Source organism: Odocoileus virginianus, chromosome 3 (genome assembly GCF_023699985.2).
Source record: "Odocoileus virginianus isolate 20LAN1187 ecotype Illinois chromosome 3, Ovbor_1.2, whole genome shotgun sequence".
NCBI classification, from domain to species: Eukaryota; Metazoa; Chordata; class Mammalia; order Artiodactyla; family Cervidae; genus Odocoileus; species Odocoileus virginianus.
The window spans coordinates 78,945,916-78,972,210 of NC_069676.1; the positions used below are offsets into that span (position 1 = coordinate 78,945,916).

General features: G+C 38.4%; 1 protein-coding gene across 2 annotated transcripts in view; it reads right to left on the minus strand.

Annotated features, from left to right (window-relative positions):
- The window catches only part of EDIL3 (EGF like repeats and discoidin domains 3), a 457,653-nt gene that overhangs the window by 239,306 nt on the left and 192,052 nt on the right, over nucleotides 1–26,295 (minus strand). For both annotated transcript variants that reach the window (XM_070465779.1, XM_070465778.1), the window contains one exon: nucleotides 18,068–18,196. In XM_070465779.1, the coding sequence (XP_070321880.1) occupies nucleotides 18,068–18,196 (129 nt within the window). The remainder of the gene's footprint in view (nucleotides 1–18,067; nucleotides 18,197–26,295) is intronic.

A 26,295-nucleotide genomic window follows, 5' to 3' on the forward strand; every position in this document is an offset into this window, starting at 1 on the left:
TTAAAATAAGTCTACTCATAATCATATTTGATTTGGAAGTTTCCTCCCGAGCTTAGCCTTACCATAGGCTGGGAAAATTGCAGTGGGGAAGGAGCAGGCCCTCCCTTAATATTCTCAGAATCTCTTACAAGTCTACCTATTTTAAAAATTAAAATAAATTTAATAAATCATATATAAATTTAATAAATCATATATATTAAAGTATATATATACACATATATATTCTCCTACATTTGTAACAGTGTGGAAGACTAGGTTTGAATTGAGAATCTCAGATGCTCCAGAGGTCCATAAAACAAAGGGAGGACCCTGGGGCAAAGGACTTCCAACCCACTCTTCTCCATGGCTGCCCCAGCATGAACACCCAAGTTCAGCCTCTGTTCCAGTAAACAGACACCCCATGGGCTGTCACTGAGCCGAGGGGTACACAGTAGGGACACAGTCCATTCATGGTGGGGCAGATAAGGGAGAAGAGGCCTGCACAGGCCTTGAAGGTACGTTGGGTGCCTTTGGACAGAGTATTCTGGAGTCCCGAGTGTGGTCCAGGAGAGGGAACCTGTCTCCAGGTGGGCATGCTCCTTGTGCCCACTGGCTCGTTGCCCCACGGAGAGGGCTGATGCCAGAGGAAGACCAGAGCAAGGTCCCAGGGTGAGGTCCAGAGCAGGGGACCCTCATGGCAGGGTCAAGGAAGGAACTGGGAAGGGACTTAGGGACCTGCTTTCAATTCCAACTCATCCTCTACTCTCTGGCTGTATTTCAGCCTCTCCAGTTTCACAGTAGATGAAAGTCTTCCTTGATATTCAAGTTGAAATGTGGCACTGGTGACCCTGGATGTGGCAGATACACAGTTGTAGGCTCATTCTCTTGTGGGGCAATTTTGGGAGTCCTCTGAAAACATCTCATCACTGAGAATTCCCTGCCTCTTGCTTGCCTTCTCTGATGGGTCAGTATGTTTTGCCCCTCGGTTTCCTGTGGACCACCATGTAGGTGGGTCAGAGGGCTGCTCAGGGCTTTCTGCTTAGGCTCCATTTCTTTTAAGATAACACAGCTGCTTGGTTTGGGGTCATATCTGACCCACAAAAAATCCACACATATCCTTGCCCTGCCATTTTCTACAAGTGCAATCTACTCCTCAAATAATACCTTGGTCTTGCACCATAACATATAGGGCTAGCTTTGGTTACTGCCTCTTGTCTTTGAAACTCTCCAGACAGGCATTAAATCACCAGTATGTAAATGTATATAAGAAATCAGTACAAAAGAAGACAAAAAAAGTATTATATTTTTGCCTGATCTCCCAGTGACTCTTTCTTCTTTATTAGTGATAAAGCACTTAATATACGTCATGCTTTTTTTAAAAGGAAATATTTGGAGTAAAAAAGATTGTCTGCTTTTAAAATCTACCGAGGCTCATGGGTTCTGTATTTGAGAAAGTTTTAAAAATGAAAGTAGGGAAAGAAAGCTGAACCTCAAAGTGTAATTCTATTTTCAAATGACAGAACCAAATCATGTCCAAAGTCCCTGAAAAACAGAAAATGACCAAAAAGTTTCATTTCAAATATACTCGCTGAACCATTTGAGAATGGCAGGCCATAAACTATAGCAGAAAGATAGCTGGCAAGAAATGTTTTTCTTCAATTCAATCTCTCTGAATAGGAAAGAAAAAGATTATGATCTCAGATAAAAATGTCATTTACATTCTCACAAGACCACACTTAAAGAGAAATTGAAATAAGTTGTGTTTCCAGATATGAGTTTAAAATAGCAATTAAAAAACAAAGTCCATGAAGACTTAAACTATCCCAAGGATAGAAGACAATTTAACATCTGTTTTTGATATGTAAGTCTATCAACACACAATTTATTAAATATCTTATATGACTTTATAAGTTAAAAAAGTAATTGACAGCACAGAACTTACCTAAGCAGACTTAAAAGATTAACCAGCTTATCAGGAGAGAACAATCAGCAATCCTGAGTCAGTCTGTCTCTATCAGTTAGGGCAATGTTGATAGTAATGCATTAACATGGAGAAGGAAATGGCAACCCACTCCAGGATTCTTGCCCGGAGAATCCCATGGACAGAGAAACCTGGTGGGCTACAGTCCATGGGGTCACAAAGAGTCGGACACGACAGAACGACTTCACTTATTTACTTACCTTTACATTAACATGGGCATTGTGTCACCTTTTACTGAGAGAAAAATGCATGTGGCAAGTTTTACCAAAAAAAAAAAAAAAAAAAAAATTCACAGGTATAGACTTGAAGATATATAATGAACTTCAACTTAAATGAAGACACAGAAAATGATTCCAGAATACACTAGCCATATTGTCACCAAACTAATACTTTATTCATTTCTACATAGACTCCATTGCTTCTCTATTCAAATATGCTAAATCATTTATATATAGCTTCTTAGAAATTTGGAGTAATTGTTCTGTCTCTAAAAAGACCGACTTGGACCTCTGGAGCTGGCCAGCACATGCTGTGCTGTGTTGATGTTCTCATTATATATGCAGAACCAGTTGGGAAGCATTTTGAAAAAATATTTATTTTTAATATATACCCTGCTCTTCTACAAAGCAGTTGAAAAAGCCTGCAGTAAAATCTCTACAAATCAAGATAATTAAAAATAAAAATAGATATCCAAAACTATACAGTAGAGTGAGAGCAAGAGGAACTTAGGATGGAATACTTACTGGATTTGAACATTAAGTTTGTCTATGCCAGCCAAGCAAAGCAGCTTTAATAGTTTTCAGTATCAGATAACATGGAGCAACTCTGTACCTCAGAAAAGAGAAATATATGCTTCCCTGCATTTATATAAAATATATAAATAAAAGATTGATGTGTCCTCATATTTATTCATTTAACAAATATTTATTGTACACCTACTATGTGTACATTGCTAGATACAAAGGATAAATTGATAAAACAGACATACAATATTAAACAGACATATAACTGCCAAATAAGGGCAAATAACCCCAACAGGTCTAGTGCCAGAGACAAAACAATTGCAATCATCTCTGCTGTAATCACCATGGTTTTCTTAATGTTTCTATTTTAGTAGTCAAAGAATAAGCAAGGGTTTACAGAGCTCTTACTAGGCAGTCATTTCTTCGATAATTTATCAACCACATTTTGAGTACCTACAACATTCAAAGTACAATTCTAGGCTGTGATCAGGAATCAAGGATAACTCAGGTGGAAAGTGTCTTTAAGCTACCTAGCAAGACGAGAAATACACAGATCAATACAAAGCAAGGTAGACAGAAAAAGAAAAAGAGCTATGCAAGGTGGAGGGTTGCTTTCTTGCTTAAGGAAGGAGTGGGAATCATGGAAGCGCTCCTGGAGGGTCCGGGGCTGGTATTACAGAGGGGTCTATGAGGGGAAGGGCTCCCCGCACAGAGAGCATAGCAGCAAAGGCAGCAGGATAGGCAGTGAGGGAACGTGAAGGACGCGTGGCAAGTGGCTCCCTCGGATGATGCATTTGGCGAATGAAGGGGAACATGGAAATAAAGTAGGGAAATGAGTTCAGGGTTAATTTCAGCAAGAGAAGAGCTTTAGCTTATGGAGCTGGTGCCCCTAACTGTGCCTCTTGCTATGAAAAGTTGGCAAAGGAAACACACAGCTGGACTTGCCCTCCAGGATTTCATAAACTAATATGTGCGTGGAAAGGCAAATACAAGATGCTTGCATCTAAGTATTCTCATGTACTTCGCTTCTACCACCTGATGTATAGAGAAAGCTCTCTAAAGAAAGCAACTGCCACAGCTCTGGGAAGGGCACATATTGGGAGCCGTCTGATCTGTGCCAGAATCGCCTCTCCCTGGGCATACCTTTTATGTGTGACTAGGGTTCTCAGGACCCATTACTCCCACAAGGGTACCTCTTGCGGCGTGTGGCTCTCTAAGTGCTGCTGGAGCCTGCCTTGGAATATTACTCTTGAAGGATTCACTGCCTGGGCTGTGAAAACACAGCTCACAAAGCTCTTTAGTTCAGTCTGAAGAGCTGGGACATTAAAGCAAATACAACAGGGAAAAGGCTGCACTGGACCAAGCTGGTGAGAAGGTAGAGGAAGAAAAGTGGCTCCAAGAAAGAGTATGCGGACTGTAAACCACGGATAACGGCAGGGCCCCCAGAAGCAAAAGTGGCAAATGGCCCTCTAGGTAATCTTGATGGAAAGCATCACTCATTATTCCTTCCCCTCAGACAGAGGAAGTCACCAGCGGCAGGGCAACGTTAACATGATCACTATTTCCAGAAGAACTGTAAATACTGAATCGATGCTCACACACAAGTAGGCATCGATGGATGTTCCTCCTTATGTGTATTTGCATTAAAACATGAATATGTGCAGGGCTTCCCTGGTGGCTCAGATGGTGATGAATCTGCCTGCAATGCAGGAGACCTGGGTTCAATCCCAGGGTTGGGAAGATCCCCTGGAGGTAGGGCATGGCAACCCACTCCAGTATGCTTGCCTGGAGAATCGCCATGGACAGGGGAGCCTGGTGGTCTACAGTCCATAGCGTTTCAGAGTCAGACATGACTGAATGACTAAGCACATATGCAGATGCAAAGGGTCCCTGAGATAACTTTCCACCTCATCCCACCCTTCTTTCCTACATATTTCCCATTCTTTTGGCAATAACCTTCTCGCCTTCTGAATCTCTACCTCTTTTGTTTTTTCATCTGTCCTCTCTTCTTTGCTTACAGAGTCAACTCTCCATCTAAGCTTTCATGGTCACTCTCACTTCCACATCTTCACAGTATTAAACAAGTTTTTTAAAATTATATAATAGTTATCAACTGAATTGACAATCAAAGCACTGATAATCTCTTGGCCATCTGTAAAAGGAGGAAAAAATGGACAGTTTTCTCAAACTTATTTGGCCATAGGACTCTTGTTAGATGACAACTTTTTGTTTATTTATTTTTTTGTTATCTTTCTCCACACTAATTTCACAAGCCACTGAAGGCAAATACTAATTTTTAGAGTTAATTTTTGGTCTTCCACAGACCTTATCATCATGGAAGACAGAGAATTAGTAGATGATAAATTAACAGGGTCACAGACAAACGGTTTAGCTCTTCACTTACTCATTTAATGAGTATTTACTGAGTACCTACTATGAACTTTTTAGGCATAGAGAGCAGCGTCTAAAGTAAACAAATCAACTTCTTGCTCTTAGGAAGTTTATGTTTCAGAGGAGATTAAAAACAATAAAAAATAAATATAAAATATGTCAGGAGGCGAGGAGTGCTAAAAAATAAAGATGAGTGAAAAGGTTGGAGAGGAAAGGTGGCAGAGGAAGGTTTTACAAAATGACATTTTATTCAGGGTAGTTGCAGAAGGGCACTCTGGTGAATTACCACTTGCACGAAGATTTAATCTGAAAGAGAAAGGGAGAGAGTCTTGTAATTCTCCAGGAAGGAGAGGGCAGGTGAGTGAAACAGAGGCAAAGACCCCAGACTGGAAGCAGGCTTGGCATGTTTGAGGGCAGCGGCAACAGTGTGACCCCTGCTGAATCAGCACCGTGGGGGATGGCTGGGGTCAAGGTCAGAGAGGGCTGGGAAGAGAAGGCATCAATCTCTGCGGATCGATGCAGCACGTTGGATTTTACTCCAAGTGCACTGGGAAACTCTGGAAGGGTTTATACACAGAAATGACACAGAATGAATTGTGTTTTACGTGGAGCACTCTAGTTGTTTTGAAAAGAGACGAGGGACAAGTGTAGAGACAGCACAATCATTATGTGTATTTTCTAGTGATAATGGTGCCTGAGGGAAGAAGCGAAGGTGGTAGGAGGTGATCAGAACCTCATATCCAGCCTTTAAGTAATCACAGAGCACACGGAAGCCACTGAGTCCAGATGACCATCTAAGGAGCTTTAATGGAAAGCGGACAAATGGAACCAAAGTACTAAAAAGCACTCTCCCGTCCTCTTTTTCTTCCTCTCCTATTTCTCTCTCTATCACTGTGTCTATATATCTCTCTTTTCTCCTTCCTTTCTCCCTACCTCTCACCCTACCTACTGAGAAGGTATACACTCTCAATTACAAGATTTTGCTTTTTAAATTGAGGCCTTTAACCTTCCTATTCTCTCTGTTGCAAAATCTGCTCAAATAAAATCAGTATTTTAGTACCAATTTATTATAAAATGACTAAAGAAAAAATATTTCAAAAACTACTCAGAAATAATAATGAGAATTTATAAACATACCTACTTCTAATAGTCCACAACACTTTCACATCTATTAATTTGTTTGAGCATCATTAACCTGGACCTAAAGGTAGGTAAAGGGCCCAGTTATTTCTATTTTACAAAGGATGAAACCAAGGTTTAGTGTAATCATTATTTCAAATTGATATGACTTGTTAATAACATAGAAAGAATTCAAGTTTGAGTCTCTTCTACATTTAAGTTCTTAACCTTCTTAACAATCATGCTTTTGTTATTCAAATAAACTATACTCTTTTTATTTATCAAGAGTCAAAAGCAATTCCTTTACTTACCACTGAAAGAGTCTCTTTCAAAATTGTTGGGGGAAGAATAACCATTTAGAAATGTTTCAGTTTAAGATGCATCTTATAAAATGATTAAAACTTTCAGAATACCTAAGAACAATTTACTTCCAAGGAATATATTGCCTCAAATTTCTGTAAACTGTAGCATGATTGCAAAATCAATTTGGAATCACTAAAGCAAAATTGATCCAAGTTATATTCTAAAAGTGATGTCAGAAAATATCCACTCGAAGCAATTCTGATTTCCAGATTTCCCATTCAAATGCAAATAATGTCCTCTTTTTAAAAATCATATTGTATTTTAGTATGTAATTATACTAGTCTTGATTTACATATTACTTCTGTTATAATGTTTTCCTTAAAATATATTGTTCTATACTATTAAGACTCAGCTAATGTGAAAGATAAAGTGATCATTCTTGCTGTTTAGGTGCTAAGTCATGTCCAACTCTTTTGTGACCCCATGGACTGTAGCCCACCAGGATCCTCTGTCCATGGGATTTCCCAGGCAAGAATATTAGAGAAAGTTGTCATTTCCTCCTCCAGGAGATCTTCCTGACTCAGGGATTGAATCCACACCTCTGGCAGGTAGATTTTTTACCGCTGAGCCATCAGGGAAGTCCCCATTGATTATATATGTATATACATATGTGTACATAATATGCTTTTTGTTTAAAATTCTAGATTCTATCTTAATGATGCTGTTAAAGGCTAGAAACAAACATCAATAACAAGGCATAATGAAAAAGTATAGCAATACATCATACCAGCAAGTTCATGACAAGAAATTAAATACAAACAATAATTAAAATGCTATTTAAATTAGTTAGAAACCAAGTATTTACAACCTCAGTGTCAGCCACTTGAAATAATTTTCCAAATCTGATTGTTGTTCAGCTCCTCTCAACTCCTCATTACCACCTCAGTCCTAGCCACCATCATCTTGCCTCCAACAGAGCCTGTTCTTCACCAGTGATCAGAGTCATTCTCCAAACAAATGAATTAATGTATCCTTTTGCTCTCCACCCTCCAAAGGTTCTTTTCCATAATTTCATTATCACAAAAAGTCTAGTCTATCGCTTAAAAGGTACTACCCTGATTTAGCACCAGTCGGATGCTGCCTTTCTGCCTCCCCTTCTCATCATTTATTGTGCTCCAAGAACACACCCCTCTTAGGACCAAGCTCTTGCTACTCCCTCTGGTTTACTTGGCTGACCCCCGAATTCACTCATATCTCTATTCAAGTGTCACTTTCTGGGAGAAAATTCTGGCCATGCTCTAAAACATCACTCAAAAACCTCTGCTCCTTAGACCTTATCCTTATATATCATTGCTGTTGTTGACATTACATGTTACTATACATTACTATATGTTATAGAACATATATATATTATTTTATAATTAAACTTCTATTAAAAATTAAAGATTCAAATGTATTTATTAAAAAATCATGCAGAAAATACTGTGTAAATTTTACCCAGTTCTCCACAATGGCTAACATTTTACAAAGCTGTAATATAAAAGAATGATTAAAATATTCAGATTTCACCAGTTTTACTTAACACTCCCTTGTGTATATGTAAGCAATTCTGCACAATTTTATCACACAGGTAGGTATATGTATCTATCATTCTATTCAATACGCAGAATAGTTCCAACACTGCAAGGATATCTCATGTTGTCCTTTTAAGAACACCTCACCTTCCTCTAATCCCTCCCTAACTTGGAAATCTATTCTCCTTTTCCAAAAGTTTGTCATTTCAAAATGTTTTATTTGGAGTCATCTTATAGATATCCTCTTGGAATTGGCATTTTGCCCCACTCAGCTTAATTTCCAGGAGATTTATCTTAGTTGTGTTTATCAGCTGTTCCATCCTTTTCATTTCTGAATACTAAGCATTTCATGGTATGCATATGCCAGTTTTTGTTTAGCCATTCACCTACTGAAGGATATCTGGGCCAATTTAAGGTTTTGGTTAACACCAATAAAGCTGCTATGAACATTCACATACAGACATTTGTGTGAATTTAAGGTTTCATCGACTGATCTCCAGTAGCATATTGGGAACCTAATGACCTGGGGAGTTCATCTTTCAGTGTCCTATCTCTTTGCCTTTTCATACTGTTCATGGGGTTCTCAAGGCAGGAATACTGAAGTGGTTTGCCATGCTCTTCTCCAGTGGACCACATTTTGTCAGAATTCTCCATCATGATGTCCGTCTTGGGTGGCCCCACATGGCATGGCTCATAGTTTCATTGAGTTAGGCCAGGCTGTGGTCCATGTGATTAGATTGGTTAGTTTTCTGTGACTGTGGTTTTTAGTCTGTCTGCCCTCTGATGGAGAAGGATAAGAGGCTTATGGAAGCTTTCTGGTAGGAGAGACTGAGGGGGATACTGGATGGCAAATAGATGGAGAAACAGTGGAAACAGTGGCTGACTTTATTTTTTTGGGCTCCAAAATCACTGCAGATGATGACTACAGACATGAAATAAAAAGACGCTTTCTCCTTGGAAGAAAAGATATGACCAACACAGACAGCATATTAAAAAGCAGAGACATTACTTTGCCAACAATATCTAGTCAAGGCTATGGTTTTTCCTGTAGTCATGTATGGATGTGAGAGTTGGACTATAAAGAAAGCTGAGCACCGAAGAATTGATGCTTTTGAACTGTGGTGTTGGAGAAGACTCTTGAGAGTCCCTTGGACAGCAAGGAGATCCAACCAGTCCATCCTAAAGAAGATCAGTCCTGGGTGTTCATTGGTAGGACTGATGCTGAAGCTGAAACTCCAATATTTTGGCCACTTCATGCAAAGAGTTGACTCAGTGGAAAAGACCCTGATGCTGGGAGGGATTGGGGGCAGGTGGAGAAGGAGATGACAGAGGATGAGATGGCTGGATGGCGTCATGGACTCAACGGACATGAGTTTGAGTAAACTCCGGGAGTTGGTGATGGACGGGGAGTCCTGGCATGCTGCGATTCATGGGGTGGCAAAGAGTCGGACATGACTGAGTAACTGAACTGAAAGTTTCATCTCTCTGGTATAAATGCTCAAAAGGACAACTGCTGAGCCATATGGTAAATGCCTATATTCTATTTTTTTTTTTAGTTATTTTTTTTCCTATTAGAATGGAAGTCCTATGACACCAGGGACTTGGTTATTTCAGTATCTTCTCCTTGTTCCTAGTACATAGCCTTTATGAAATCCTTATAGTTTCCTGGGTGTTAGGACAGTCTTTTGTTCTAATGAGGCAAGTCTAGGTGGTCCCTTGGATGATGGATGATTACATAAACACCAAACCATGATTAACAGCTTGATATTTTTTAGTGTTGTCCTCCATCCTGGGACAAGAGCTGAAAGTAGAATTAATGACCGATCATGGTTACATGAGGAAGCCCCCATAAAAATCCCAAAGGTTCGGGGCTCAGAGAACTTCCAGGATGGGGAACATATCTAACTGGGAAGATGACATAGCCCAGTTTCACAGAGAGAAGCTCCTGTGCTCAGGGCCCACATAGACCTCACCCGTATATCTCTTCATCTAGTCTTTCACTTGTATCCTTTATCACAGCCTCTAATAATTTTGCTTACATTTACTTAACACTTGCTTACATTGACTCATGAGGAATGAGTACCAGCCCTGTGGCTCCCCTGTCATTTTCACCTTGAGAATATCACTAGAGGGTTGGCTGCTTTTTCCTCTGGTGACCCAGGCACCAGAAACTGCACATGGTCTGAGAAACCATGGTCTGATCTTATTTAACATATGCTGGTTCAGACTTTATGGTTTCCTGACAATCAAATTTATTTTAATAGGTGACAGGAAAAACTCTTTAACCATCACTTAAAGTAGAGATTTTCAAATATGTGGAGCTTGACAATATCTGAATAGTTCATGGCAAAATTAATGTCAATGTAAGCCAATGTTTTCCTGAGATCTGTGCAAATTAAGAGAACTATAAGAGGGAACATCACATCTGCAGCAAAATCCGACAGAAGTTGTTGGAACCTGGAGACTTACTACATTCCACTGGTATCTGGAGTGGGGTGGGGGCAATCTTGTGGTACTGGGCTCTCAACCTGTGGGATCTGATGCTATCAGAGGAGAGGGTGAAATGTATCAAGGGGGTCAAAAGATAAATAAGTGCTGGGGATGTCATGCACAGCATGATGGCTATAGTTTTAATGCTGTATTCCATATTTGAAAGTTGCTAAGAGTAGATTTCAAAAATTTTCATCACAAGAAAAAAATGCTGTATACCTGATATGAATATACTGTTATCCGTCCATTGTATCTCAATTAAAAATAAAAAGAAAGGAGGAGTAGTTAGGGCAGGAGGTTGAGTGGTTACATCCATAAAGAGATGTGTGAGGCTCTGGGAAAAGTCCTATGACCGTCCAGCGCCAGGGAACACGGTTGAACCCAATGTCCTTAAAATGGCTCAGCTTGGTCTCACGGTTCCTCAGACCATGTGCAGTTTCAGGTGCCTGGGTTGCCAGAGGAAAAAGCAGCTGGGCCCCTGGCAACATTTTCAATGTGGAACCAGTGCAAAGCCAGGGAGCTTGTACTCATTCCTAAGCATGTGGCAGCCTGCAGAATAGTAAGTAAGCTTTCAAAAATCACTTGTCAAATGCATAAAGAAATAAACTCCTAGCCTGAGTGAGAAAGATTTCAGGGGAGAATGAGGCCCCACCGGGGCAAATGACATTGGAAAATGGTAGCTAAGGGCAACAGGAATTTGGAAATCAAAGTTAACATCCCTATAAGCTGACAGGCCTAGGAAATTTGGATTACATGCAACAGATTTCTTTTTTAAGCTGTATGTATGGTACTATCTCTATTACTAGAGAGATTCTTTATAAAATCATAAGTGAATCCATTTTAGGTCACATCTATTAGCATAAATACATCACATTCATGAGTCTAATCTTTCTGGCAAATTTTGCTTAACATATTTTTGTTCAGAATTATGGTTTCCTGACAATCAAATTTCTTTCAATAGGTAACAGGAAAAAAATGTTTAACTGTCATTTAAAGTAGCGATTTTCAAATATTTTGAGTTCGACAAGATCTGAAAATTTCATGGCAAAAAAATCCCAGATTATGTCTATATGTGAATAGTGTTTCAGTGCAAACATCTACTGCGTTTCTCTGCCAGGACAGTGCTCTTTGTAAGGCTCCTAAAAAGAGTGAAAACAAGAAGATGAAAATGCCTTGGAACTCTGACTACTGCTGATGGATTAAGGGATAACATATTTTAAGAACAGTAAGTTAATGTCTTCCTTTGGCCTGATTCTTTCAATCAGGTGAGGGTTCTTGCTGTAAGATGATTTCCTATATATTAAGTAAAGGTTGAATGACAATAATTCAATAAGGTTGCTTTATTATGCATTTAGTGTGCAGGTACATTTGTTTATCCTAAGCTATCTTCCTTTTTGAGTATCCCTCTGCTTGGTATCTTTAAGACATAGTAATTCTTCACAGTATGGTTCTAGAACACTGATTCCTAGACTTGGCTACACATTAGAATCATCTTGGGAGGTTTTAAAACTCCTAATGCCTCGACCATACCCCAGACCAATTAAATCAGAATCTCTGGGGTGGAAGTCAGGCATCAGTATTTTTCATAAGTCCCCAGGTGATTCTAATGTGCAACCAAGGTGAGAACCAGTGTTCTAGAATCATTTGTGTCAGTTTCACTAGGGTAATTGTTAACAGACAGACCTGGGTACAAAATTACTTCTATTAAACTGGGATCTCTGTGGATGAGCAAGAGGAATTTGAATATATTTCTGTACCCCTTAACAATTCATATGCACACCAAGTTTTGCAAATCTTTGGCTTATAGAGTTAAGGAGGCTAACGTTGACCTATGAAGTCCTCAGTGAACAGAAAAATCTGAATTCTCAATCTGTAGTCAGAAGTGTTTTGGGGTTGGAGGCAAGTCTATTTTGGAAGTTTCCTTAGAGGTCTTTATTTAGCACTGTAATTCTATAGCTTGCAGGTGTCAGTAATAACTCCAGGTTAAGTTTCTACAGTTTTGAAGTGAATACCTTATGAGGACAAATTGATCCTCTAGTGGGCAAGCTAAAATAAAGAGGCCATCAAGCTAAAAGTAGAAAGAATAATTTAACAAAATAATAATTACCTATTAGAATTAAGGATGTAAGAGCAATTTAAAATAGAAAAGGATAAAGCTCCAATTTAGCCTTACCCCTGAGCCACAATTCATTTTTAACAATTGAAAAAAATTTTAAGAGAAGGGAAAAATTAAAGACCAATAGGACTAAGCATTATATTTTAAAATATTCATCTATTCAGAATATGTTACCCTTTAAGATATGCAAAGTATGTTCTAAAACTTCGAATCTAGTTCTAACAAATACCCTACTTAGGGAAGCAGTACAAAAGATTATCAATTCTACTTTTTATAGACATGTTCTTTCCAGTACATAATACAGTATGAAGTTCTCTGTGCCTATTGAGTTGAACTGAACCATCAGATAAGAAAACTGAAGCAAAGAAACATTAAATACTAACTGAGTCTTCATCAACTGATCAAAGTAAAACTGCATAAGAAACCCAGGTCTAATCCAGAATTCTCTCCCTGAAAACAAGCTTCCTCCCATACAATTTGGAAATTACAGGTCATTCTTTTAGCCAGTAGTCCTAAAGTTTGATTCACTTAAGGATCATATGGATTATTTTAACTATATCCAGGATACCAACAAAAGACTATGATTCAATAGAGCTGAAGAGGGATCAGATTCTGTTTGTTTAAGAAGCACTACCTGTCAGAAACCATAAGTAATTGCCAAATATGTAATTAATCCAGTTAACAGTGATTGTCAAAATAGCAAATACCATTGGCTAACTCTGAGAAAAGTGAGACATATGTTAAAAAAGTAAAATGACTCATGTCCCCATTAAGTATCTGTTGAATGTATGAATCTATTAGTCAATAGCATAAAACTAAGACCAAACTGGTTTACAACATTTTGCATAAGAGGAAAGGGCTTTCCTGGTGGCTCAGCAGTAGAGAATTCACCTGCAATTCAGGAGCCGCAGGAGATGCGAGTTCTATTCCAGGGTCAGGAAGATCTGCTGGAGAAGCGCATGGCAACCCACCCCCGGATTCCTGCCTGGAGAACCCCTTGGAGAGAGGAGCCTGGCGGGCTTGGACGGGACAGAAGCAACCTAGCACACATACACAAACAGGAAAGTTTTATATTTTGTGGTGTTCTCTGGTCAACTTTCTCAGTTTGAAAAGGGATTCAAGAGTGCATTAGCTTGAGCTAATCTGATAACTAGGGCCTTCTTTAACTTTTTTTTTTTTAGGGCTTGGTGGCCACCTGGATCATCTCTTCTTCCTCACAAAATAGGAACCAAGAAAACATTCTTTTAAAAGAAACTGAAGGTTCCAAAGCTATGCACGAGTATGGAAGAATTCAGAGAATGCCTTCAGTGGTAAGATGGGCAAAGAATTCTGAGAATGAAGAAAGAGTCCTCTCCTAAGGCATTAGATTTGTAACTAGGCAACAAATAAAATATGATTACTTCTAGCCAGCCCAAAATGTAGCTCTCACCAGAAAAGTGCTTGCTTAAAAATGCCTTTCAAAATTTCAACTTCTGGACATTCTGGTATTCATTTTATCCTATAATTTACATCTTATAACTAACACATGCACACACATATATACATACAAACATAAATATATGAATACACATATATATATGTACACATTAATATGATATTTTAAAAACACATAATTTGATAATTCTATATTAAAAACCAATACTAATCTATATAAGTCTTCTAAAGTTATAACCTCATGCTATTTTCATTACCAAAAAAAGCATTTGTAATGGCTGAAATACAAAACGCTGACAGCCGCCAAAGCTGGTGAAAGTAGGAGCTCTCATTCGTTGCTGACAAGCATATAAAATATCACAGCCTCTATGGAAGGCAATAGGGCAGTTTCTGACAAAACTAAATGTACTCTTACCATAAGAATTGCATTCTTAGGTGTTTAGTCAAGTAAAGACATGAAAACTCAAGTCCACACAAAAACCTGCATATGAATGTTTATAGCAGCTTTATTCATAATTGCCAAAAGGAGAAGCAACTATTAATAAGATGTTCTTTAATAGGTGAATGAATGAACACATTGTAGTACATCCATAAGTGGAATATTATTCACCAGTTAAAAGCAAAAGAACTATCAAGTCACAAAAGAAAGTGGAGAAAACTTACATACATAGTGCTAAGTGAAACAAGTTAGTCTGAAAAGCCTACATGCTGTATGATTCCAGCTACACACTGTAGAATTCCAACTGTATGACGTTTTGGAAAAGGCAAGATCACAGAGACAGTTAAAAAAAAATGAGTGGTTGCCAGGGGTTGGGAATAAGGAGGGAGGGATGAATAAACAGAGCAGAGAAGATTTTTAGGTTAGTGAAACTATTCTGTATGAGGCTTTGGAGGACACATGATATGCATATTTTAAAATCCATAGAACTGTACAATACAAAAAGCAAATCCTAATGCAAACTATGGACTTTACTTAATATATTAATGTCAGTTCATCAATTACAGCAAAGTGTTAAAAGGTGTTAATCGCTCAGTCATTTCTGACTCTTTCTGGCCACATGAACTGTAGCCTGCCAGGCTCTTCTGTCCAGGGAATTCTCCAGGCAAGAATACAGGAATGGGTTGCCATGCCCTTCTCCAGGGGATCTTCCCAATCCAGGGTTCGAACCTGAGTCTCCTGCATTGTAGGCAGATTCCTTACCATCTGAGCCAGCAGGAAAGCCAAAAGGAATTTAGGCGGGCTGTGGAGATCAAACCTGGATCTCCATTGCAGGTGAATTCTTTCTGGACTGAGCCACCAAGCAAAACCTCCTGACTCAAATATACCATATTAATGTAAGAATTTAATAACAGAGAAGACTGCGGAGGAGGAGGGATATATGGGAACTGTTTGTACTCTCTGCTCAGTTTTTCTGTAAACCTAGAATTGTTCTTAAAGCCAAAATCTAATTTGTTTAAAAAAAATGCATATATAATAATGCTAGCACTAGAAACCTTTCTTCTAATTTGTAACACAGTGACAAAATAGTTGTTACACTAAACTATGTATTTGTTACTCCTGTATCATAAAACCTAAAATTCTTTAGCTATTAAGCTATAGTCCCAAAAATATTTATTTCACAATCTGTCATACAGAACTAAATTAATAAGCCCTCCTATATATGGATGTTTGAGGAATCGTTTTCAATTCTTTTCCCAAATGAAATGTTCTTATTATATTAGTCCATCTTTCATTTTCATTGATTTTCAATATAGCTTTTATTAGCCAAAACATAATAAATATTTTGGCTATAACACATGTTTATGTAACTGAATGCAGAAGTTGTTACCTTAACCTATGAGACAACTACTTTTAGCTATTGAAAGCCTTGTGCAGTATTTCTCAAGCTTCAACATGTGTGGGAGTCAACTGGGGATGGGATCATTTTGAAATACAGTCTCTGATTTAGTTGGTTTGAAGTGGCACCTGGAAATCTTCATTCCTAACAAGCTTCCAGGCAATGCTGATGCATGACTACACTTTGAATAGCAAAGTTCTCAGCCATAAAACTCTTACCACTGTGAAAACACACTCACACCCCTAGCAGTTCTTGCAAGGAACTAAAGAGCTGCTTTGTTTGTTTGTTTGTTTATCCCACTTGGGAAAGCTCTCCAGGCTTCCAGCGCTTCTAAATTTGCTTTCCCAATATATAATCCTTTTCAATTTTATCTATAAAGAGGGAGACTTGATAACCTATGTACAGTAAGCAAGCTACCCACTGAACCATAATACTCTTCTATCCTCTATGAACCAAAGATCATTTATTTGTAGTTCATTTCCTCTAATTCTATGTCTTAAGGAACAGAAAGGTCAAGGGACTGGCTCAGGGTCCCTTATCCAATAACTTAGAGGTCAAGTCTCAAATCCAGGTCTCTGATTCCAAATGCAGTCTGTTTTCCCTCCAGTCTATGCTGCTTCTAATAATGATGCACTTCAGAGAAGAGGCACCAGTTTGGTTAGCTCACAAAATCCCAGTCAGTTCTAAATTGAATCCCTCAGCCTCCAGTTTCCCATAAACCTTAAGCATGTGTTTAAGGTCTTACAGGACCTGAGTCTTGAAGGAGGCATAGGATATTGATCAGAGGGAGAGGGATGGGGGGATGGCAAGCGGCCTAGAGTGGGCAATGAATACATGAGCCATGAATACTACAGTGATGATTAAGACCATGGTGTGAGGAATGAGAAAGGAAAAGTTGAGTCTGTCAGCCAGAGCCAGATTTTCAACCACCAGCAAAAAATTATAGAGTGCATCCTGGCTCTGAGGAACTTGTGGAATTTCTGTAGAGGTCTGTTATAATACAGCCTATTGTACTACATACACTGCTTGTAACTGGGTTCAATCACCAACAAGGAATGAGAAGCTCCTGATTTTTCTCAGGCTGAGTTCAAAGTCACCATGGCTTATTTTTTCTTATAGTATCACTGCTCAGCCTTTACACATGCATATCACAAAACATCTCTGGAAAGACAGGGATTTGAGCCCAGAATCTTGACTGCCTTGATATTCACCTGATCACCTAAAGAGGATATTACTAATCCTACTTATTTCCAAAGATTTGTGACATAGTGTCAGAGTAGTATCCAGAAGAAAACAGTCTGGCCACCCCACCTGAGCCCCTCAGTTAAGGGCTGCCTGCATGGAGTACGCACACTGCAGTGGAATTCCCCCTTGAAATGAGAAAAGTTTTCATAGTGGGATATTGTCCAGTGTCTAGAGGCAGGGTTTACACCTAAGGGCGTAACATCTGAACTATTTTTTTTTCCCCTATGCAATCGGGTTCTAAGATGAAGAGGGTAAGAGTATACAAAGGCATATTCTTACTGTTAGAAATACTTAGAAGGACAATAATGTTGAGTCATACTTCTAAGAAGAAATTATCACAAGTGGACAAATTTTGTTTAACTTCAGGATAAACAAGAACAAGGATAAAATAGAGAAGTGCAGGTAACACCCTTCTGGAACTTTCAAAGACTATCACAGTAAAAATGCTAACATGTGAGATGGAGGAAACTGGCTTATAGAAAGGACAGAGTGGGCAGTTTTCTCTTTTAGGTATCATCTCTGAATCCAAACAGAAATATGTCTGGGAAGCTCGAAGAATGTAGCTTCAGGACACAGTGAAAGAAAGACATAGGTATCAGATCAATATAAAAGCAGCATTTTTCAAGTATGGCTGAATGACAGTGAAAAGGGCTGATAGAAGATTGCTAGCTTCCCACACCCTTGGGAGAACAGAAACACAGTCTAGGAATCAGTCCTCAGCTAGGGATATGGTGTATTCAGTGTGAGAGAAGCAGGCTCAAAGATTCTATCATTCTATTCCCAACAAGAATGATGATGACTTGCATACTTGGCAATCAATGATAATAAGAGCACAAAGACCGTGGATGACTTACTGTGCTGACAGTGAATCCCATTAAATCCTCGGGGACATTTACAAACATAGCCTATGAATGTATCTCCTCGGTACGCTTCACTTATTTCGCAGGTTCCTCCATTATGGCATGGATTAGGAGTGCAGGGACCTGAAAGACAGAAAGCAATATTGCTGCATGATACATATGCTCTGAAGTAGACACTGGGTCAACATTTTGCAATTAACAATTTTACAGAGAAAAGTGTTCTGGATATTAGTGCTACAGGAAATGCAGAAGCTATGAGGGCTCTGGAGACCAACGGCCTGGGCTTGAATACTGGTTTCACCACTTTCCAGCCATGTGGTCTTGGATGATTTATTTAACCTCTCTTTACCTCAGTATCATCTTCTGTGAAATGTCAATACTATAATAATACAATCTACCTCAAAAGGCAATGACAGAGATGGAAAGAATTCATACATATAAAATATCCCAAACAGATACATTTCAAACATTCAAAAAGTATTAGCACTAAGTAAAACATTGTCACTAAGGTTCCAGATTATAAAATTTCCTCTGCATGTTTAAAATGCAATACTGAATGGCAATTTCTAGAGTTAAGAACAAGCAAGAGCTTTGATACCCTGCTGGTGAAAGTAGCATAAACTTATAAGTTATTGTAACCACATAGGCCAAGTGAAGTGGATGGTTGGTTGCAATACTTTTATTGACTATTTGTGAGTTTGCGGTGGGGCATATACTTCAAGAGAACTCCAATTTTTGCCAATGTATACGAAGTAGCTCATTGAAAGTTGCAAAGATAGAGAAGAGACACAGAGTTATTTTTGAGCCTTGAGAAAGTAACTTCACCAGACTAACTGGTACCTGATACCTCTATTGAGGTACCAATACTTCATCTGGTGCTTCTACTGAGAGTCAACAGAAGTGTGGTGCTCCACCTCTGGGAGTGTACAGCTGAACCAGTTCTGCTTGAACCTGGGACTCCTCTACTATACATTCTGGCCTCTGGGGTACTCCTTTGGTATGGCTGAGATTTTTTTCAACTGGCACAGCATTTAAGAATACTGTTTCCTTTGCAATAATCCTTCCGTCCTTCCCTTACTTCAGAGTCTACAGGCTTGTATCAATCTGAAGGCTCAGCCTACCTACTCTTAGCACTTTCTCCCTCTTGTCCATCACAGCTATTCCCACAATAAACCTTTGCCTCTCTAATTCTGTTTAATAGTTGGTTTCTTGGAGGATGCTGAATAACTCATGGCAGAATCTACACTGGATATTGTGAAGAAGAGACAAGTTGAAGGAAGAAAAAGCTCTCCCCGGGAGATGAAAAGAGATCGAGCAAACTATATAGCATTGTCTAATTTTGTCCCCCCCACCTTTTTTTAAATTGGAAAGACTAGAACATATTTATATGAAACAAAAATCACTGAAAGTTAAGATGTACACACTAGAAAAAGAAAGCAAGTGTTATTAAACTAAGTGTCTGACTCTGTATATAGAGATGAATTCCAGAGTTCTGGAGGGCATAGGAGAAGAAGAGAAGCTAGTGGTTTCAGCAGAGACTAGAGAGAAGGTAACAGTGTTGGGCAGGAGAATAGTGATAACCTGACCCAACTGGTTGGGGGCTCCATCAGGCAAGGCTATAAAAGAGCACAACAGTGAATGGCTAAAGTGTGGGTCAAAACCCTTTAACGTCTTAATGAGAGAAAAGGAAATTCACCATCATCACAAAGTTAACAACAGGAAGCCCTTAAGAGTTTGGGCAATGCTATCCTGCAATATTTTATAATTCTATTACCTCCTCCAGCAGCTCTTTGATACTGTTTCTTACAGTTTAACATTCCATGACAGTCAGTGATTATATAATAAAGATATGCATGAAATAGGCAACAATATGACAACTATGCTGTCAAGATCTTTGTATGACTGACTTTCAAAAAGTGCAAAGAAATCAATGGGTCCATAATTTTCTTCTGATATCTCCATACCAATTAAAAACACAACATTTATTCAAGCAGGCAGTTTTGTGCCTTGCAGTACTGGTCAACTAAACCAATTCACACCTGCCCTTGAGGTGGTGTGTTGTCAATGACTGAGACAGGAAGAAGGTGCAGCACCAGTGACCATTTTCCCCCATCACCAAGAGATGGGAACCAAGCTATAGAACCCTTTCCCCCTCTTCTTTCTCACTTTATAATTCTTCCCTCCTCTCAAATTAATTAACGTTAACAATGCCAGACAAGTTACAGATTACTTTCAGATAATAATCTTTTATTCCTCCCAGGAACTAGAAGAGGTAGTTGGCTATATTATTCTCTTTTACCTTTTTTAAAAACTATAGGTCAGAAATTTTAGATGATATTTCTCAAATGAACATCTACAAACAAAGCATTCGGTCTCAAGCCAAGAATCTGTGACCCTAAAGCCTACATTCTTTACAGAAGCAGCCAAATGGGGAAGGGAGAATGAAATAAAAGTGACATTAGAGCTTTGACTCATCAGTTCAAACACTCAAAATACAAAAATACATGACAGGTTTTTTAATTAACTGATAACTGATAACCATCCGTGTAATTGCTAAATAAAAAAAAAAAATTATAACCTAAGAAATATTTGTGACAGTGAAAGTCACTCAGTCATGTCTGACTCTTTGCAACCCCATGGACTTTTCCAGGCCAGAATACTGGAGAGAGTAGCCTTTCCCTTCTCCAGGAGATCGTCCCAAGCCAGAGATTGAACCCAGGTCTCCTGCACTGAAGGCGGATTCTTTACCAGCTGAACCACAAAAGCAGCCCAATAAATATATAATTTTAAACAAATAAGGATTGTTAGAGATCATCTAATCCAATCTTTCAATTTTTCAGATAAAGAAACAAGCCTAATAAGAATTCAGGATTTCTCAAAAATCAAAACAAAAATCTCAACTAAAATGAGGAAAACAGAGTTTGAGGAATTCCCTCTAATAGGAAAAAACTTTCTAAAAACAAAAATGATAAAGCTATTTCCAGCCCCACAAGAGAGTGATGTGATTTCTATCAGAAAGAAAAGAAATATTTTTCATGTTCCCTTTTACTGATACCCTGGAGAAAGGAATGGCTACCCACTCCAGTATTCTTGCCTGGAGAATTCTATGGACAGAGGAGCCTGGTAGGCTACAGTCCATGGGGTTGCAAAGAGTCAGACATGACTGTGCAACTGACCCTTTCACTTTCTACTTATGATGCTGAGGGAGGGATAAAATGCAAACAACTGAAGTAGTAAGGCCAATGCCAGTCCTTGGGAGCAGTTAAAGACATGATTACGAGGGAAGTGGTCAATGGAAGTCACTTGGAAGAACAAGCAAGGAGCAAATATGATCCTGGAAGAGATGATTATGTGTACTCAAGCCTTCTGTATCTCTGGAAAAGTAAAACTTGGCTAGTGGCTGAGGAGGAGTCAGTGACTCTGCCTCATAAAGGGAAGAATTTAGGAATGGATGGGGGCAACCTCGGAGGGGAGACCCTGCAAGCAGAACTGGAAGCCAACTTCCAGGAGCATGGGGGTATGCTCATAGAAGTGTGCTATGAGGCTGTATGTACTACGGGAAGAAAGGTAGCTAGTAAGAAACCATGATGCCTAAAATTCAGTTTTGTTTGTAAAGCTACTATGTGACCTGTTGCAGGACTATCCAAGTCTGCTAGACACACAGACCTATGTATAGAATTGAGGGAACTCAGGGGGGAAGGGCTGTTCTATTCATCAGGCTCATCCTGGCAGAAGGGAAGAAGCGTTGAAGCACATGATGCCCAAGGAACTCAAGAATCCAGCGGATACAGGAACCTGAAGACAGAGCTGACAGCTAGCTAGTCTTAGACACTCTATAGATATTTCCCGGGGGCACAGGCAAAGTCTATCAAGTAATCCTGGTGTAGCCTCTGGAATTCCTCAAAGATAGGAGTTAGAGAGTTGGAGCTCACTTTATTTATACCCACAAAGACATCGTTGACCTCAGCTGATATCTTGGTTTCAGAGAAAGTTTACTTGTTACAAAGGCTGTTTGCTGCTGTTATTTTTCCTACTCCAAGAAATTCAGTGATTTTTATTTACATGACAAAGATGACATAAAGCAAATGTGGCAAGCATTTAACTTTTTAAGAGTGCTTTATATGCTAAGCAACATGAAATACAAAGCATTGTAAAGAATACTATGTAAGAACATATCTTTTTTCTATAGGCAAAAAAAAAAAAAAAACCCAAACAGGCTTACTCAGAGAGGCTAAGTGTGAGTCTAACTGCAAAAGCCAAGATTTTTTTTTAACACATTCTGCCTGACTACAAACCTAAGTCCTTTCCATTAAGCTACACTTCTTGCCCAGTTACAGATCTGTAGATTAAAATAGTGAATCTTGATAGATGCTTCCAGAATTTAGAAGGCACTCACTAAGGACAGTCCTATAACACAGGATTCCAAAACCTTCCTAAATGGAAATATTTTCAGCAAATTGGTCCGAGTGTATTAGATATCATGAATAAATAGAGTCTCTGCCATGCTAAGAATACTCCACTTCAGCTGTGTTTGAGATCAGCTGTCAAACATGAGTATTTTCCCACTGCTATTTTGTAATGTATTTGATATGTGTATACTGCTGCTTACACTGTGAAGAAACTGACCCTGACCAACATATAGATTTCTTTCCTTTTTCTAATTTTTCCCTAACAACTGTACTGTGAAACTGTTAGAAGCCTTGCACATACTCTTTTGGAGAAGGAAATGGCAACCTGCACCAAGGTTCTTGCCAGAAAAATCCCACAGACAGAAGAACCCAGTGGGCTATGGTCCACGGGGTCGCAAAGAGTTGGACATGACTGAGTGGCTGAGAATGTGCGTGCACACACACACACACACACACACACACACACACACACACTCTTCTGCAGAACTCACAACAGAGTGTTGAAATGACTGCTTACATGGCATATTCCCCCAATAGACCCTTAATCCTCTGTGGTAAGTCATGGTTGGCACACAGTAGGTTTACAATATATTTTTAATAAAAAGGGTGTGGCAATAGTGAGTGATAACCACCATATTTTTTGCGTAACCCCATTCAAGCTTACAAGATTTATTATTTATAAATATCTTTTGGCATTTTAATTGGTAATTAAGATACTGTAACTTCTCTACACTTTCTAAAGTTCAAATTCTTTAAATTCATATATCTAATATGGTTTAAGCTTCTAAAGTATCACAGGTGTAATATTATTGTACCCCTAAATGTACAATGATTACACATATCTTAATTCTTTGCCACATACATAATCAAGAAATATGTGACATTATACAATCCTATCAATAGTGTTTTGGTCTCCTAACTGAACAACTCCACTGTAAATAAAGACATTCACCTGAAGCATTAGCAAGATGAAATAATCAGAATATAAGTTAGCACATAAAGATGATAAATGTAACCCAAGGTTTCAACTCACCAAATTTTCACGGTAGCCAAAAAATTTTGTGTTTGATGTTAAACAGTGACAATTAAAATGTGTCAAGAGTTTGCAGGTTTCTTTCTCCAAATGATAAGTGGACTAATCATATGAGAACTAAAGATCCCAGGGAACTTCTGTCTGTTTTTATATTTCATCCCCATCTAACAATCTTCTCTATTTTGATACTGAAAGTATGTATCATTTAAGGTGTTAGCACACTTAATAATCATCACATATAGCATATATATTGCTCATACTGTGAGAAGAAGAAACTGACCCTAATCTTGGTCAGCATAAAAGTGTTTTTATTTATTTTCCTGATTTCAGCATAATATTTATTTATTAGGCATCTATTATGTGCTGCATACTCGGCTACTTATTTGTGATACATGTTTTAAGTGGAGTTACTATTGTCAGCAGCTACAAGAGGAAGCTAACAACTCAAGAAAATATTTACTTATCCAGTTTATAAGGTAATTTTAATGACTGTCTTTTACTGTCAATGTACTATGCCCAGTATTAATACTTTGTTTATGTAGTAGTGTCTGAAAATTTAATTCTATAATTTTCTTAGTGAAATCATATTAACAAATGTTTGTAATATTACCACATCTGTAATCTTTGCTGCCCAAATTTTGGAATAGTTAGGGCACCTGATATTTTTTTTGTAACATGTCAGCCCTAATCCATAGCTGATACATAATTTTGTAAACAGTTTAATAGTAGAGAAAACTCTGAAAACAAATGAGTCTTACTGAACCACCCAGAGCTTGTAAAAACAAGTGTGATCTCAAATCCTTCCTACTTTAAAAATTTGCTTCTTTTTGTATTATAGGTATATAGAAGAAGTATGCAGAGAGGTGGTTATGAGTTTTAGTTCTGATTAGTATTCACAAAAGTTGAAATGATCTCATTAGACCACAACACTTGATAATATCACTCTTAACAATGAAAGTATAAGTGGACTTTCAAGATACAAGAGGCATGAAGGAGTTTTAAAATCAATAAAGCTGTAATATGTTTGTAGGTAATCTTTAAGTAACTCCTAACACAACGGGGACAGCATATGATCAATATTAATGAACAACTGAAGTCAACAGCATGCTTTCCAGGCATTTTTATGCAAGCTCATATAAATATGTCAACAAGATTAATTGCTCACAAAAGCAATAGATCTATATATGATTTTCTACTTTTCTGCATTGACCTTCTCCCAATTCCAACAGTAGAGAGTCGAAGTGATTTCTATATGTAGGATGGTTAGTTTTTCACACATTTAGAGACTATGCCCCAAATCATTAATTCTGTGTAGTGTGAAAGCAGATTATTAGAAAGTAAATAGGGTAACACTCTCCTGTGACAATGTACACATAGACCCAGTCAATTTTACAAATTATGCTCTCAAACACTGGCATTTAGATATTAAAAATGAATGCACATTTTATATTATGTCATAAGGAAATACCAATAAGGCCATAAAAAGAACACTGTTTCAGCATTTGTTCTAGCAGCACAATCAAATAGGAACAGTTATGACCCAAAAGTTCACTCCAAATTCTTGTCTTAAAAACATGCTAAAATCATATCATAGTGTTGCTTTTACATTTAATGAGGTTTGAACATTTTGGCAGTTTCCATTTGGAGTCATTACCACTCTATATAACTAGTTGAAAAAAGAAGAAATGATTCTGGTAATATTCACATGATTGATGCTTTGAAACCATTTTTGACACTAGTTGCTTCTTCTCCTCCTTTTCTTCCTCCTGGTTTCTCCTCTTCCTCTTTTTTAAATGTAAATTACAAAATCAGCCATTTGAGGGGAAAAACAACAACTGTCTATATTTTCTGGGTATTTTATATACATACAGAAAGGTAAATTATAGATAAATCTAAAACATTACATTTAAGGGGAGAATCAGCAAAATGAACAAATTGTTCCTCAAATATAAACTATTTGAATAGATAATGAAAATTGCAATCTGGAGCTAAAGAGAGATTTTTTAAAATACCCTACTGATAAACTTTCTTCTCAAGGATCAATACTGGACTCTCTTTACATATAACTGTCCAAAGGAAAACACTGATACAACTAGTAGTCAGAAAGGGTTGAGAGTCCCTGTATTTGTTTCTATGAGCTACTCTATCAAGTTACTGCAAACTTGGTAGCTTCAAAGAAGCTATTTATTTTGCCAAGTTCTTTATTTTGTCACAGTTCTGTAGGAGAGACGTCTGAAGTCAATGTGTCGGGAGGGCCATATTCCCTCTGAAGACCAGGCAGACACCCTCCTGTCTTCTCCAGCTTCTGCTGGCTCTTGGTGTTCCTTGGACCACAGCAGCAGTCTCTGCCTCCATCCTTCAGGGCCCATCCAAATCCAGGATAATTTCATCTCAAAATCCTTCATTACTTACATTTGCAAAGCCCCTGTGATGGCTAAATTGTGCCCCCCCTCTTCCCCCAATTCACATGTTGAAGCCCTAACCTCCAAAACCTCAGAACATAACTGCATTTGTAGATATGGCCTTTAAAGAGGCAATAAGGGTGAAAGAAGGCCATATATATGGGCTGTAACCCAATCCAATCTCCCATCTAAGAAGGCGAAATTCGGACACACTCAAGAGTTAGCAGTGATGAACCAACACCAGAGGAAAGGCCACATGAGGATAATGTAAGAAGGTGACTATTGACAACCCAGGAAGAGGCTTAGGAGAAACCAAGCCTTGATCTTGCACGTTGATAACTGTGAGGAAATACATTCTATTGTTGAAGCTACCCATGC